Source organism: Saimiri boliviensis, chromosome 16 (assembly GCF_048565385.1).
Source record: "Saimiri boliviensis isolate mSaiBol1 chromosome 16, mSaiBol1.pri, whole genome shotgun sequence".
NCBI lineage: Eukaryota > Metazoa > Chordata > Mammalia > Primates > Cebidae > Saimiri > Saimiri boliviensis.
The window spans coordinates 73279299-73293956 of NC_133464.1; the positions used below are offsets into that span (position 1 = coordinate 73279299).

The 14658-nt window shown below is 40.6% G+C and overlaps 1 protein-coding gene across 5 annotated transcripts in view; it reads left to right on the top strand.

Annotated features, from left to right (window-relative positions):
- The window catches only part of DCLK1 (doublecortin like kinase 1), a 350533-nt gene that overhangs the window by 314588 nt on the left and 21287 nt on the right, over window positions 1-14658 (top strand). For all 5 annotated transcript variants that reach the window (XM_074387830.1, XM_039473244.2, XM_039473243.2 and 2 more), the window contains 2 exons: window positions 1884-1964; window positions 13473-13586. In XM_074387830.1, the coding sequence (XP_074243931.1) occupies window positions 1884-1964; window positions 13473-13586 (195 nt within the window). The remainder of the gene's footprint in view (window positions 1-1883; window positions 1965-13472; window positions 13587-14658) is intronic.

Below are 14658 nucleotides of genomic sequence, written 5' to 3' on the forward strand. Positions count from 1 at the left end.
TAGGTCTTGATTTAATGCCATTTTCTTAGTGAAGCTTTCCAGACCTTCCTGTTTCCAATTGCATCTCTTAAACCTTACCTGGCTTACTGTATCCTACTTGTCTGCTTTATTTTTCTCCAGAACACTTACACCTGTGTGTCCATCTGGTATGCCATCTACCTACCTATCTCTCTACCCAAAAAGATAGGTATAAATAGGTCAGCATATCTTTATATAGTCAGTTTCCAGACTCTCTCCATCCACTAGAATGCAAATTCGGCGAAGGCCAGGATTTCTATCTATTTTGTCTGTTGCTGTAGCATCACTGCCTAAAGTGTGGCCAGTATATAACTGCTGCTCAATATATATTGAATAAATGAACAAGTATATGAACGAATCCATCAATTAATCAAAGGGAAGAAAACTCAACCTCAACGTAGGTGGAAATCATCAAGAAAGACATTATGGGGAAGCTGTGATTTAAGTTGAACCTTGAATAATAGCCAGGATTTAGAGGCAGAGGGGAAAAAAATACAAGATTCATGGTTTTTATACCACGAAACTGAAAGATCAATCCTTAACATGGATGGTTGCACAACAATGTGAATGTACTGAATGCCAGTGATAATTATTTTGAGAAATAATTATCTTGCGGTTGCTCAATGAGTGTGCCTTTGCTTTTGCCATGTTCTGAGTGTGAGTTCCCTTTAAAAGCCAGCCCCTCAGACCTGAGCCCTTTGTGTAGAAAATGATGCATATTGTGTGCACGTCTCTCATTTTCTTCAACTGTCTAGGAACCTGGCAGAAAAGGAGTGTCAGAGAGAGGCGCAGATTAAAGGAGATGGGATGATACAGCTGCAGAGCTGGGGGCTCTTCAGGAACCTGCCCAGCTCCCCATGCCATCACTGCATGACCCGAGGGCTCACAGTTTCTGACAAATGGGACCATCTCCTACATCTCCATAGCACCTGCAAAGGGCATCACACACAGCAGATGCTTTCAGGAGTTCTGGTCCAAGTTAGGAAGTGAATGAAGAAGATTAAGTGAACTCTCTCCCTCAATGAAAATAAACCATTCCCATCCCAAATAGTACTATAAAGCCTGTATATAGTGGTACTATAAAGCCTGTGTATGTTATATGGATAACACATATCTAACCATTTCATGACATGGGAGCTTCTAAACCAAAGTGCACAATTGTATACCATACTCATCGTTAAGACCCAAGTAGAGCATTCTCTGGTCCAAGTCCATTTGAGCTCATGAGAAATTTCTATTAATTTCAGGATGATAAAATTGTTTACCTCTTCATAGTTCTGTTTTCCTTTGTATTGATTTGTCTGGAAGTTTTTGAAGCAATTTTAATGTATTTCTTTAGAATTCTTTAGCTACTAAGGGATAAATTCTGTCTTAACACCTAGCTGTTGGCAATTCTGCCTTTCCTCATTTCTTTCTTTTGAACCTAAGTATGCTGTCTTGAAATTCAGGGAAACAATTCATTTTTCCTTTCAGCTGCTAAAGCGAAATTTTAAGTAAAGTCTTTTTTAAAATGTGACTTCTGTATTAAACTAATTAATATATCTTTCATGTGCAAAATACTAGACAAAGAAAAATTAATTTCTTAACTTGTATACTTTCTGTTCTACTACAAATGTTTTTATGAAATTGATTTTATTATTAATTTAATTTTTATTCAACCACAAGCTATGTATTTATAATTCCAAGTGCTTACCATTTTTAACTTTTAAAAGTGATAAGTAGCCACAGGTAAGTGGAGTTGATATGTTTAAGATTTAGAGCTTTTACAAATGTTTTTCGAAACTAAAAGAGAACTCCTGCATTTGCACACATCCAGCTTTTCTCCTTAAATTCAGATAATTGGACTCTAATGTTCCCCTTCACAGGAGCTCATTACCATGATGCTGTTGGTCGATGTAGATCAGCGATTTTCTGCTGTTCAAGTCCTTGAGCATCCCTGGGTAAATGTAAGTGACTCACACCCTTTTCTATGTTCACGCCAAACATTCCTTTTAAAAATCATTTGCAGATTTCTTAATGTTATTGTCCCCTTTTGAAAGTGTTGTGGGCCAGGAGCAGTGGCTCACGCCTTTAATCCCAGCCCTTTGAGAGACCAAGGTGGGTGGATCGGCTGAGCTCAGGAGTTTGAGGACAGTCTGGGCAACATGGCAAAACCCTGTCGCTACCAAAAAAATACAAAAAATTAGCTGGACATGGTGGCACATCCCTGTGGTCCCAGATACTCAGGAGGTTGAGATGGGAGGATTGCTTGAGTCTGGGAGGCAGAGGCTGTAGTAAGCCAAGATCATGCCACTGCACTCCAACCTGAGTGACAGAGCAAGACTCCATCTTAAAAAAAAAAAAAAAAGTGTTGTGTTTCATTTTGTTCCCCTCCATCTCATATGTGCCACGACAGTTACAAGATCTTAGACTTGTTCCATGAGGGCATCTGATGTATACATTATATTTTATTCTGATGAGATTGCCTTCTAACTGGTGAGATGCCCATGGCCTCAATCTTCTACTCCACAAACTGCTTTCTGCGGTCCAGATTAGAGCTGAATAATCATCAATAAGACATAATAGACTTTCTGAGTCAGTCCTGCTTTTTTCATGATTCCTACCAACAGTGGAAGTGATCTAAGGGTTTCTGCATACACCTTGGGCTACTCCAAGGCAGCACTTTTCAAATGTGAATGTGCTCACAAATCACCTAGAGATCCTGTTAAAATGCTGATTCTAACACAGTAGATTGGAGCCTCTGCATTTCTAAAAGCTTCCCGATGCTGCCTCTGCAGCTGTTCTTTTAGTACAAGGGTCTAATGGTATTTCATTAACTATGAAGGAATTCTCCAAGACAGAGTCATTATTTTTTAACTCTATATTTCTGTATAACTGGTGGGTAAAATTTGTTTTGATTAATAATATTCATAGTTGGCTGGTGCAGGGGCTCATGCTTGTAATCCCAGCAGTTTGGGAGGCTGAGACAAGCAGATCGCTTGAAACCAGGAGACCAGCCTAGTCAACAGGGTGATACTCGATCTCCACTAAAAATATAAAACTTAGCTGGGTGTGGTGGTGCACACCTGTAATCACAGCTACTCAGAAGGATTAGGCATGAGAATCACTTGAATCTGGGAGGCAGAGGCTGTAGTAAGCTGAGATCATGCCACTGCACTCCATCCTGGGCAACAGAGTGAGACTCCATCTCATAATAATAATAATAATAATAATAATAATAATAATAGTCTGAGCATGGTGACTCATGCCTGTAACCCCAGCACTTTGGGAGGTCAAGGTGGGCAGATCACTTGAGGTTAGGAGTTTGGGACCATCCTGGCTAATATGGTGAAATCCCGTCTCTGTTAAAAACAAAAACAAAAATAATTAGCTGGGCATGGTGGCATGCACCTGTAATCCCAGCTACTCAGGAGGCTGAGGCAGTAGAGTCACTTGAATCTAAGAGGTGGAGGCTGCAGTGAGCTGAGATTGTGCCACTTCACTCCAGCCTGGGTGACAGAGCAAGACACCACCTCAAATAATAATACTACTACTCATAATTAATACTGACAGAATGCTTAACTTCTAGAGTCTGCCAGAAGTATTTTAAGCATCTTATATACCTTAACTGTACTGTGTTTGTGCTGATTGTCTTCTTCCCAACAACTTTATAATTTTGTAATCTAGTTACTCTGGTAATCCCCATTGACAGACAGGGAAGCTCCATCACTAGGTTTAATGGTTCCAACTGCCAGAATAGAAGACAGATATAGGTTTGAATATATACATGGACATGGTCATAGATGTGGACAGTTATAAAATTGTCAGCTCACTGATATAAATTTTACCAGCATCCCTACTGCACTGAATTATCTGGATGTACATTAAAGGCAACAAAATGTTCCATTTCTCTGAATTGTCACCTTGGTGAGTAGTTGAGTGATTTGTTTTGTTTTGTTTTCCAAAACAACAAAAGCTTGAGGTCAAGGCAGGATTGAAAGCACAGTCAACATGTCAGGTGACTACACATGGGGTGATAAGAACTTGGAATCTCATTCATGTTCTGCCACTTGATGGCCGTAGGTCTGGGTTCCAGCATTCTACATGTCTGAATGTGATGCTTCACACTCCACTGGGAGGTTATATACAAGTAACAGAAGAATAGACATGAAAATGAGCATGTAGAGCAATGCACTGAGATTTATTTTAAGATTTCTCATATAGCAGTTTTCTAACTGGTGTACAGACGTGCAAAGATTGTAATCCCCACGGCCCTAGGGACAGTGAGGCTATACAGCCAGCAGCCAGGAGTGGTCACTTCCAGCCTCAACGACATCAACATTCACCCCAGGGTGCTAAGCAAAAGTTATCCTTTTCTATGAAGCTGAAAAGATTCGGAAGAATCTTATCTGAGCCTCATAACAAGCCTACAAGATAGGCAGGATGGGTATTATTGTACCCATTTTACAGATGAGGAGACAAAGGCTGTGCAGGGTGGATTTTCTCAAAGTAGCCAAGCTTGCAATGGAGCCAGAATTTGCAGCCAGATATCCTCACTCTCAGCCCAGATGTTTTAACGTCCCATGCACCACATTACATCTACCCCGCCCTTTGTTACACATAAAAACACAGTAATGTTGCAAACAGATAGGTACAATAGGGACACATTGGTCGTTGTAATGATTGCTAATACAATTAGCAACGTTTCCAAACTCACTTACCCAGGTCATGGTACCTTCTCCTTAGCTGTGCAGGGAGGCAGAAGCACAAGCCAGCTGTAGGCTCTCTGAATGGCAGCCATTGGTTCTGACTGATCCACATGGGCTCATTAAAAGCCCACCATCCATAAACTGACAAATTGCATGTTAGCTCTGGAAAAACTGGGATGGGGTGACCACACAGAAGAAACTAGACAATCTGAATTTGACATGTGGCCTTAAAAGTCCCCTGAAGCTTTTTTTTTTTTTTTTTTTTTTTTTTAGACAGAGTCTCTCTCTGTCACCCAGACTGGAATGCAGTGGTGCAATCGTGGCTCACTGCAGCCTCCACCTCCTGGGCTCAGGCGATCCTCCTGCCTCACCTTCCCAAGTAGCTGGGACCCCAGGGGTGTGCCACCACACCTGAGTAACTTTTAAAAAATTATCTATGGAGATTTCTAAATACATTTTCATCAGAGGGACACTCCGTGCCAGCCCAGCCCTCTAGGAACAATGTCAGATACAACCATACAGTTCCAGAGCAGTGAGAGCGGCTTCCCCAGTCTGCTCTGTGGGGAGACTTCCCAGAGAAGGAGGTCAGAGCTCGATCCTGGAGAAGACCAGGAAGGAGATATCTGGCAGTCAGTTCCAGCAGAATGTGCGTGTTTGCTAGAAGATAACTTTGTAAATGTGAGCAAATTTGTTTACATACATGAGGGGTCTGGAGTGCTGTTGGGAGCAGCATAAATCTTCCCCTGGTTCCAGACCAAATGGCCCTAGATCAATAATATCCCAACTCAACTGCAGTAAAGAAACAAAATAAAGAAGACTTCTGGCTGTTACCAGTGAAAACTTAGGTTACTCATTTTCCTATGGCAATATATCCATGTCTCAGCAATAACTTGCTGCCTCCTCAGTCTGCTCTTGTGCACGTTTTTACACATGGTCCCACTTTGCCCGTAATTACGTTCCATGGCTCCCTCTGGATCTTAGACTTCTGCTGTCATTTCAGTTTCTCCTCTCAGATTTCCTAAAGACATTTTCTAAAAGCAAGGAGAGAATTTAAGTAATCATCTAGGAGATCGAAAATTAAAAAAAAAAAAAAGAAAAAACCCTTTCTATAATACTACAAACAGACTTAACATCCTCAAAAAAATATCAGTTTTAATAAAAGCTTTAAAAGACTTGATTAGGAAGTGACTGTTTAACTTTTGAAAGTAACTGAATCAGAAAATGGATTTTTTGTATCTGAAAATAATAAATTGTTAAAAGTGAGCTTTCGCAATCAGCCTTTTTAGTATTTGTTGAAGTCTCTAAGTACGATAAATGAATGACCAAGCAAATGAAATAAATAAATTAGGGATTTCAAAGCATATCCATTTAGCAAGACATTTTGCATTTGGCAATCAAATTATATCTGATTACCACAAAGGAGAGAAGGGGAGAGAAAAGCACTAACAGTTATGTGAACCCTAAGGACACTGTCAAAAAGCTCTTCCTCTGCTGTCATTAGTTCTCATTTTCTCTATTGCTTAAGCCATGACCTTTTTACCTGACACACTTGGAATTGAAAAGGCAGTCTAGGCCGGGTGCAGTGGCTCACACCTGTTTACCCCAGCACCCTGGGAGATTATGGTGGTGGATCACTTGAGGCCAAGAGTTCAAGACCAGCTTGGCCAACATGATGAAACCACATCTCTACTAAAAAACAAAAACAAAAAATAGCCCAGCATGGTGGTAGGTGCCTGTAATCTCAGCTACTGGGGAGGCTGAGGCATGAGGATCACTCGAACCTGGAGAGCAGAGGTTGCAGCGAGCCAAGATGGAGCCACTGCACTCCAGCCTGGGTGATGGAGGGATACTCTGTCTCAACAAATAAAAACAAAAAACAAAAAAGAGAAAAAGAAAATAAAAAAGAAAAGACAGCCATATATAAAACAGAGAATAGACACATAGGGCCGCAGAACTGGAAACCCTAGTCCGCAAAAGTCGCTTTTTTAGCCTCACTCCAGGAACTTTCCTCTAAGTTCACCTTTATTTTTTACACGGCTTGGGTCTGAATCCCACCATGCTCCACCGTATTCTTGCCTTTTGCTCTGTTGTTGGAAGAGTCATGAGCGAGGCCTCTGTGTGGATGGTTCCAATGAGCCACATGAACAAAACCATCCTCAGTAAGCAGCCACGTGTCTGAAAGAGGAATGTACACCCACGGAAGGAGCACCAGCTTACCCACCTGTGCGACCTTGTTGGGCGAGTCTTTTCTCTCCTTTGAAACTGTTTTCCTATCTGTGAAATGGAGAAAATAGGATTCTCCTCTCCACTTGCTATGAGGATGGGAAACGATCATATATTTGAAGATTCTGAGAGGGCAATCTTAAGTCCTAGCACCTTACAGGTACTTAGCAAATATTTGATGAATTTGAGTCTGAGCGAGATGACAACTGTGTCATCCATCACCATGTGCTGATGAGATTCAAATTATGATTCATGTTGGTGAATTAGAAGCTTGATTTAGGAGGAAAGACTGTCATCCCCAAACACAATTTTCTTTGTGTGCTACCGATCTGGATAAATAATATGTGCATCACCAGCTATGCTACTTTCTCCAACATCTGAGCTATTTTGTTTAATGTAGTTACAAAATAGCAACAGAAATTGTCCCAGCTACATTTCTTTATCCTATTACCCATCTAGTGGAGAACAATGCGATTTAGGCACATTTATTATAAGAATAGAATAGGCAATAATACACCTTGACTTTTTCACGAATTGGAATGAGGGTTGAGTCACTTTCCCCACAAACGATGCTTTATTGATAGAAAATGAAAGTTCATGATAAATTCATAAACAGAATTGACATTTCCAGAAAAAAATCTTATTTGTAATTAGGATCAAAGGATCATTGTTGTAATATTTTAAATGTATTACTATCATTCCATTTTTATTTTTAAAATGTTCACCTACCTTATCCCAGAATTGTTCTTCTGATACTCTAGGATGCTATAATTTTATGAATCTATGTTTTATGTCAAATTATTTTGCCAATTTTACTGATTAAAAAAACCGAGGCTCAGAGGAGTCTAGTGGAGCCTCTAACACAGGGCTGCTGCCTGGGTTTTGCCCATAGACATTCTCATTTAATTGGTTTGCCCTGGTTTCCTGGCATCAGGACTTTTAAAAGCTCACAGGTGATTATAACGTGAGCCCAAGTTCAAGAACTTTTGTTCTAGCAGAATGGACTGGTTTAAATCAATCAAATATAGTTATTTAGCCAATTCAAGACTTTCTATCACCTTCCTGGCCTTTACATTTTAATGTACCTCCTATATCCCACCTATGTACTCTTTTGAAAAGATACTCCTAGGTCAAGATATTCAAAAAGGAGAAAAGAACAAGAGAAAGAAGAAAAAAGAGGAGCCTGGATAATCTCTCAAGATATTCCATGTTGACTAGTAAAAATCAGCCCTACTCATACACAAAAAATGTACACATTCATCTTATTGTGCTGGGAGAATTTGTTAGAAATTAAGTAAAGCCCAATGACACGGTAATAATACATAAAACCACTTGTTTATATTCATAAATTTTAAATGATGACATGGAGTTTCAGTTTCCATGTGGGCATTTTATCCTGTCCTTTCTGTAAAATCAACCTTAACTTGCCTCACATTTTCTCCCAAAGGGCAGTATGAATTGTAGACAGAGAATCATAGGGCCATGCTGAAGAGAGTCAAGGAGACTTGGGGTGCCGAGCAGGTGGAGATGGTTAGCAGCACACTGGGAGGTGAAGTGGAACCGCTGTTGAAGAGTCCTTTAATGACCTTGGAATTGCTTAAAACTAAATGGGGACATTCTAGCAGTAAACTGTTCAAGACTGCCATGCTTCTCATGAGTTTACAGATATTATTAATAATAGAGTCCGGCAATGAATAGACTGCAAACCAGATTCATGATTCAAAATCAAAAATCCACAAGGGGATGAAAATTTTCTAAAGCATGATGCCTGAAATGATTTCCCAGAGGAAAGCAAGGAATTCACACTACGGAGTGACTTCACATCCATTCCCCAACAGGCCTCCCCACAGCTCTTCCCCAGGAACCCCTAGAGAAATGGAGACCAGGAGGCCAGGTCTCCTATGGACGGTGGTGAGAGTTCATTTTCCATTTTGCAAACTAATTTTGTTCTTGTCAGTTGCAATGCTCTGCCAAGTGTGGATGGGAATTTCTAATTCCAAAACTACTAACCTCAAACCACAACCAGCCTGCGTCAAACTTCAGAAACTGCCCCCAAACCAGAACTTATGGTAATAATGCTATAACTATTTGTAAAACGCTGCCAGATTTGTCACGTTTAGAAAATTCACAGCACATTTTTGGCACATAATCTATTCTGAGTAATGGTGATAAAGATGTATATATAAAAGTATGTTTTTAATGTCCCTATTTATTTTATTGATGCATAATAGTAAGTTAGCTAAATCTCCATCTTCAATTTGTATGGCGCAGGTACAGATTAGATCCCTGCAAAGCCAATTTTTTAAGTCTTTTAATCCAATTATGCTGAAAGCCTTCAAAATTTATGTAAAAACACTGCATACTGTTTTATTGTCATGGTGTGTGTGTATGTGTGTGTGTGTGTGTGTGTGTATGTGTGTGTGTATGTGTGTGTGTGTGTGTGTGTGTATGTATGTGTGTATGTGTGTGTGTATGTGTGTGTGTGTGTATGTGTGTGTGTATGTGTGTGTGTATGTGTGTGTATGTGTGTGTATGTGTGTGTTTGTACATGTATGTGTTTTACCTCCTCCAGACACCTTACTTCATTGGAAAAAAATTCTGAAACATTTTAAGATTTATGAAGTCAAAAGCATCTCTGACAACTTGTGAGAGTTGTTTCGCTACTTGCATTGCTTCAACATGAACTAATAACCCAAGGGAAGCTCAAACCTTCACTGGAATTTAAAGCTGGAGGCCTTCACCTCCAGGCCCCAGCATCTGAAAGAGTTGCTAGGAACCTTGACAGGAGATTAGGACCAGGACAGGGCTGGGAAATGATAAGGAAATCCACTGTGAGGTGGTGAGAGAGCAAATTCCTAGTTCAAGAACTAGCAGTGGAGGGAAAACCAGGTGAAGGCAAGTTTCTGAAAAGATGCCAGTGATTGGGGAGTGAAAAGAAGGTGGAGTTATTCAGCAAGAGCTGGATCTTTCTCAGTAGCTTAAGTAGGGGCTGCTCTTATGAAAACCCAGCTTTCTTTCCCCGTATTTGCACCAGGATGGTAAACACAGCCTGTGCCCATCATAGGACCACCCTGTTGGCTCTGTGTCACTTTATTCTGTCCAGTGTCAGCTGAGCCTTGCTGCACTGCCTGCTGCACTTAGGAGCCTAGAGTCCCAGCCCTAACAGGCCACGTTGACACATCCCAGATTGGTGGATACCACGTCTCCACTTGGCAGAGAAGTTTCTGTGTTCCGCTGGGTCCCTAAAATGCTCAGCGTCTCTTTTAGTGACCAGATAATTCCTAGGCTCCATTAAGTCTTATCTGAATATTCTCTGCTTTGTTCAGCCCTTAATTCAGTTCTCATTCCCTCTCACCACTGTGCCACTTTCATCATGGAAAAGATGATTCACTGAGTATTTTCATTTAGCCCTTAAGCAGTCCTTTTGTAGCTGACGCCATTCTAGTGAGTTTCAACTGATGCAACCTGGTGTGGGGGAAAAAAAACAAAAAAGCAGAGTTTCAGGCCTGGTTTGATGCTGACTCGACCACTTTCTAGCTGTGTGACATTGAGCAAATGTTTAAAACTAAATGGGAATATTCTAGCAGTAAACTGCTCAAGACGGACATGCGTCTCATGAGTTTCTCGTGATTTCACCTTTCACATGTCTCATGAGTTTCTCATGATTTCATCTTTCATGCTTCTCATGATTTCACCTTGTTGAGCCTCATTTTGCCCAGCTCCAAAATGGGAATGATAATGACTAACATGGACGGAAGTTTGAAGAGGAAAGAGATCACACAAAGAAGTAGCAGTTATCACTTGTGCCATCATCCTCTCAGTGCCATGCCCTTCTAACTTGCCTTCCCTGCACCTCCGCTCATTCTGTTTCATCTTTGCTTCAGAGAAAGAGGTAAACCCATCCCTCCCCAAGGCAAACCACTTTGCCTGCCCTCCGTCCCCACCCTGCCCTTTCACTATCTTTCAACTCTCCCTTTTTACTAGCTTCTTATCCTAAGACCACAAATATGCTCAAGTTTCTTTCATCCTAAAAAGAAAAACCTTTCCTCAACCTTCTCCACAATCATGTTTTTCAAACTGTCTCATCATCGAAAGCTCATTTGATCACTTTGCCCAAGGTGCCTGGAACACAACAAAAAGATGGTAAGAAGTGCGTGTGTAATCTTAGGGGTAAGGCTGGTAGGGCAGCCAGGGTGGCCCCTTTCATTCATTCAGGCCTGACACTCTGCCTGAACGAATGATACTAATATTGATGCCATGATACGAATATTCAGAAGACTTTCGGCATCATTGTATCCCTTGTCAAATGTTGAAAAACTTGCAAAAATTCTCACTTAGATCCCAAAAGCTGTTGTTCAGTTTGAATGACAGGGGCCTTGTGTGTCATTCACCATTTTAATAAAAACTTTTTTTTATATACACCATTGAATTCGCTCTTGTGTTTAGAACTTTGGATGCATAATCCTAATTCTTTGTAGTCATCATCTGCTTCTCTTTCACTTGTAGAGTGAACCAAGAACTGGATAATGTACTCTAAAAATGCCTCAGTAAAGGTGAAGGCAGTCCTTAACATTTCTTAAACTTACAGTCCTCTTATTAAAAAACTTTATTCCTAATGGAGGTTAAGGCTTCGATTCTGGGGTCTTTCAGGTACTCATTGATGGCCAATCTTCTCCTGGTTTTTCAGCTTTCTCTCCATGACCCTCACACCTAAACTCTTAACTAGAGACAAACTGTTTGATTTCTTGTTTTGCAGACATGACTTTGTGGCTTCCACTGCACACACTGCACACCAAATATCACCTTCCTTCTCTCTGCCTGTCAACACACTCTCCGTCATTAAGGGCCAGGTCAAGCCCCATATCCCTCATGAAGTCTGCTGTAACTGTTCACAACAGAAAGTATGTCCTTTCTCCTTTGAACGTCTTTGGTGCATCTAGCTGAGCCATCCAGCCACACTGACTTGTCACAGCTCTTTTTTGTCTTGTTGACCTGTTTCACGATTTTACATAGTGTGTGCATATTTTGTCTCCCAGTTAACCTGCAAGGTTCTGCCGGACAGGGATCACATCTTCCTCCCACACTCCGCTATTCCTAACATAGCCCTTGACATGCTCGGCACTTCATGTGGCCCTGCTTCTGTTCCCTCCCCAAGTAGCATCCCACTCTACTAGAATTTCACCCTATTACTAACACCAAAAAATAGAAATGGTGCAAGTTGATATAATGAAAAAGCATTAGGGGTTTCCAGAAAAGCCATTAGAAGGGATTGTGCTTCACTGGGGATACATGCCTTGGAACAGGTCAGTTAGACCCAAGTTGTGAAGAAAAGAAATGGAGCCGAGGGTCTAGAAGAGCAAGGCCCATGCCTGTCTTTGGCCGCCGTCATTTCTCCCCTGCCTACTGTACTGCCTGGTCCATGCAGGCATGCAGTTAATGTTCACTGAGTAAGTGAATGACCAAATGCTGAAAGAAAGAGCAAATGCCATGCGGAGGGACCAGCTCATGCAAAAACAGCCAGCACATTATGCTTGATATGCAGCAGATTTCTTTTCCTGGGTGGAACCAAGAGATTACCTGCAAAATGAAGGAGATAAAGAAGAAAAGAAAAATAACAAATGGCATTGAAGTGATTGCCAGGAGTTTCTTTGTAGCAGTGAGTTACAAACACTCTATTAATCCATTCGTTCATTTATGCCACAACTAAGCATCCATTATGTGCCAACACCCTATCCTAAAAGCTGGGGATTCTATAGTGAGCAAAACACAGTCTGTGCCTGGAAAGATCCTGCAGCCTTTTCATCATGAACTCTAGTATGTGGTGGCACATACTTATGACCATGGTTATTGTTATTCTAACAGTATTTAGTACAGGAGAACCATGTGTCCAGACTCAGTCATTGATGGCTCCAGCAGAGAATAGAGACCAGAGTTAAAGTGAGCTCCATATAAACCACATCATAAGAACAGATGATTTGAAGGCAGCAAGAAGGATTTAAAATTTAAGGAAGATCTTTCTGCCTGGAAGGCTGCCTGGGATTTTAGAATGGCCAAATGAGTAGCTGTGGAACAAGGCTGAGTTTATTTATGGGCCATGCAGAAGCCCAAGCTTGCCAGCCAAGACCCTTGGCTTTGGGTCGAAATGATGAGTTAAGAGGGAAAAAAATTAAAAAGAAGATGTTCATGTTGATTTTTTTTTTGATCATCTAGATTAACTTGCTCTTTGACATGTTCCTAGAGCTGTTGTTGGAATAGATTTTATTAGAATCCAAAAACAGAAATGATTTTTTTAAAATTTAGAGACAAACCTCTGAGGGTCAGATGACACAAAGCAAATTAATTTTAGAGCAGATGTGGAAATGAATGAGACCTTGGAACAGTGCTTCCAACCACAGTGTTTAATGAGTAGACATTGGCTGGTTTATTTCCGACATCTCATGAATTCTAAGATCACGGCCTATGACTAGAGGATTTGGCCTTCATTTTTCATTTATCTCATTTTCTTTCTTTTTCTCTTCTTTTATTTTTTTTTTTTTTCTCCAGGATGATGGCCTCCCAGAAAATGAACATCAGCTGTCAGTAGCTGGAAAGATAAAGAAGCATTTCAACACAGGCCCCAAGCCGAATAGCACAGCAGCTGGAGTTTCTGTCATAGCAGTAAGCATCTGAAATATCCACCTATAACTTTTATAAAGCAACCCACCTAAGAGACAGGCATTACTCAGGAGATTCTCCAGCCAGAGACAGCAGAATGGGTCATTTCTTTAGACAGCTCAGCCCCTTAGTGCACTAGAGGAGATATGGGACTTATATATATTAGGTGTTTCTGCAGATCATTTTCCTGGGCGTCACATCATTATCCAATACCTCCAGGGTGTCTTGCAGTATATATTAATTTCATGATTTATTTCTTCAAAACAGAAAGCCTCCCCCATGCCGGACCCTGTGTCAATGCAAACTTTTTGGCTCTAAGAAAAAGAGTTCATGGTGTCCTTTTGCCAGGACCTAGAAAGGAAAGGGAAGCTGAGAGAGATGACATTGCAGGGAGAGCTTGGAACACTGCAGATCTTGATACTAGACCTAAATTAAAGTCAAAGCATAGCAGAAAGCTACAGAGTGAGATTTTCGGTGAAATCGAATTACTGTGAACACCCAACGAAGTCATGATGTCTTGCTCCTTAGAAATTTCTGTTCTTGAAGTTAAAAGTCTTTTAACATTTACTATTTTATTGATGCGGCTGCACAAGGACTTTTTTTTTTTTCCTGTTCTATACACATAGACATATACTACATGCAATTTGATCGCAGCTCTAGGCAAAGATTAAATTGGGCCGAGGAATAATGAAACCTCATACTTCCTGGTGTCATATTCTAGAGTAAATATGTTCGAGTTCCAATTACTTGAGTTTTTAATAATTTCCTCTTTTTTCCAGAGTATGTGCATTTTAATAGCATATTCAATCTGAAAATCACTTGAGTTGTTTTTCTTCTCCAAACAAAGAATTTAGCACATTATGATGTGGACTTTTTCAGAAGTATTTATGTTACTAAACAGTACCTCTCACTCATGAGCAGTACTGAATATTGGACTACTCCAGGTGTTTTCAGTTTCTTTCTTTTTTGTTTTTTCTTTTTGGGTTGTGCGAGAGCTCTAAATAAAACTGAAGATAAACAAGTGACCTGTTGGATACCAGCAATCCCAGATCTGGGTTTACTAAATATTTGATAT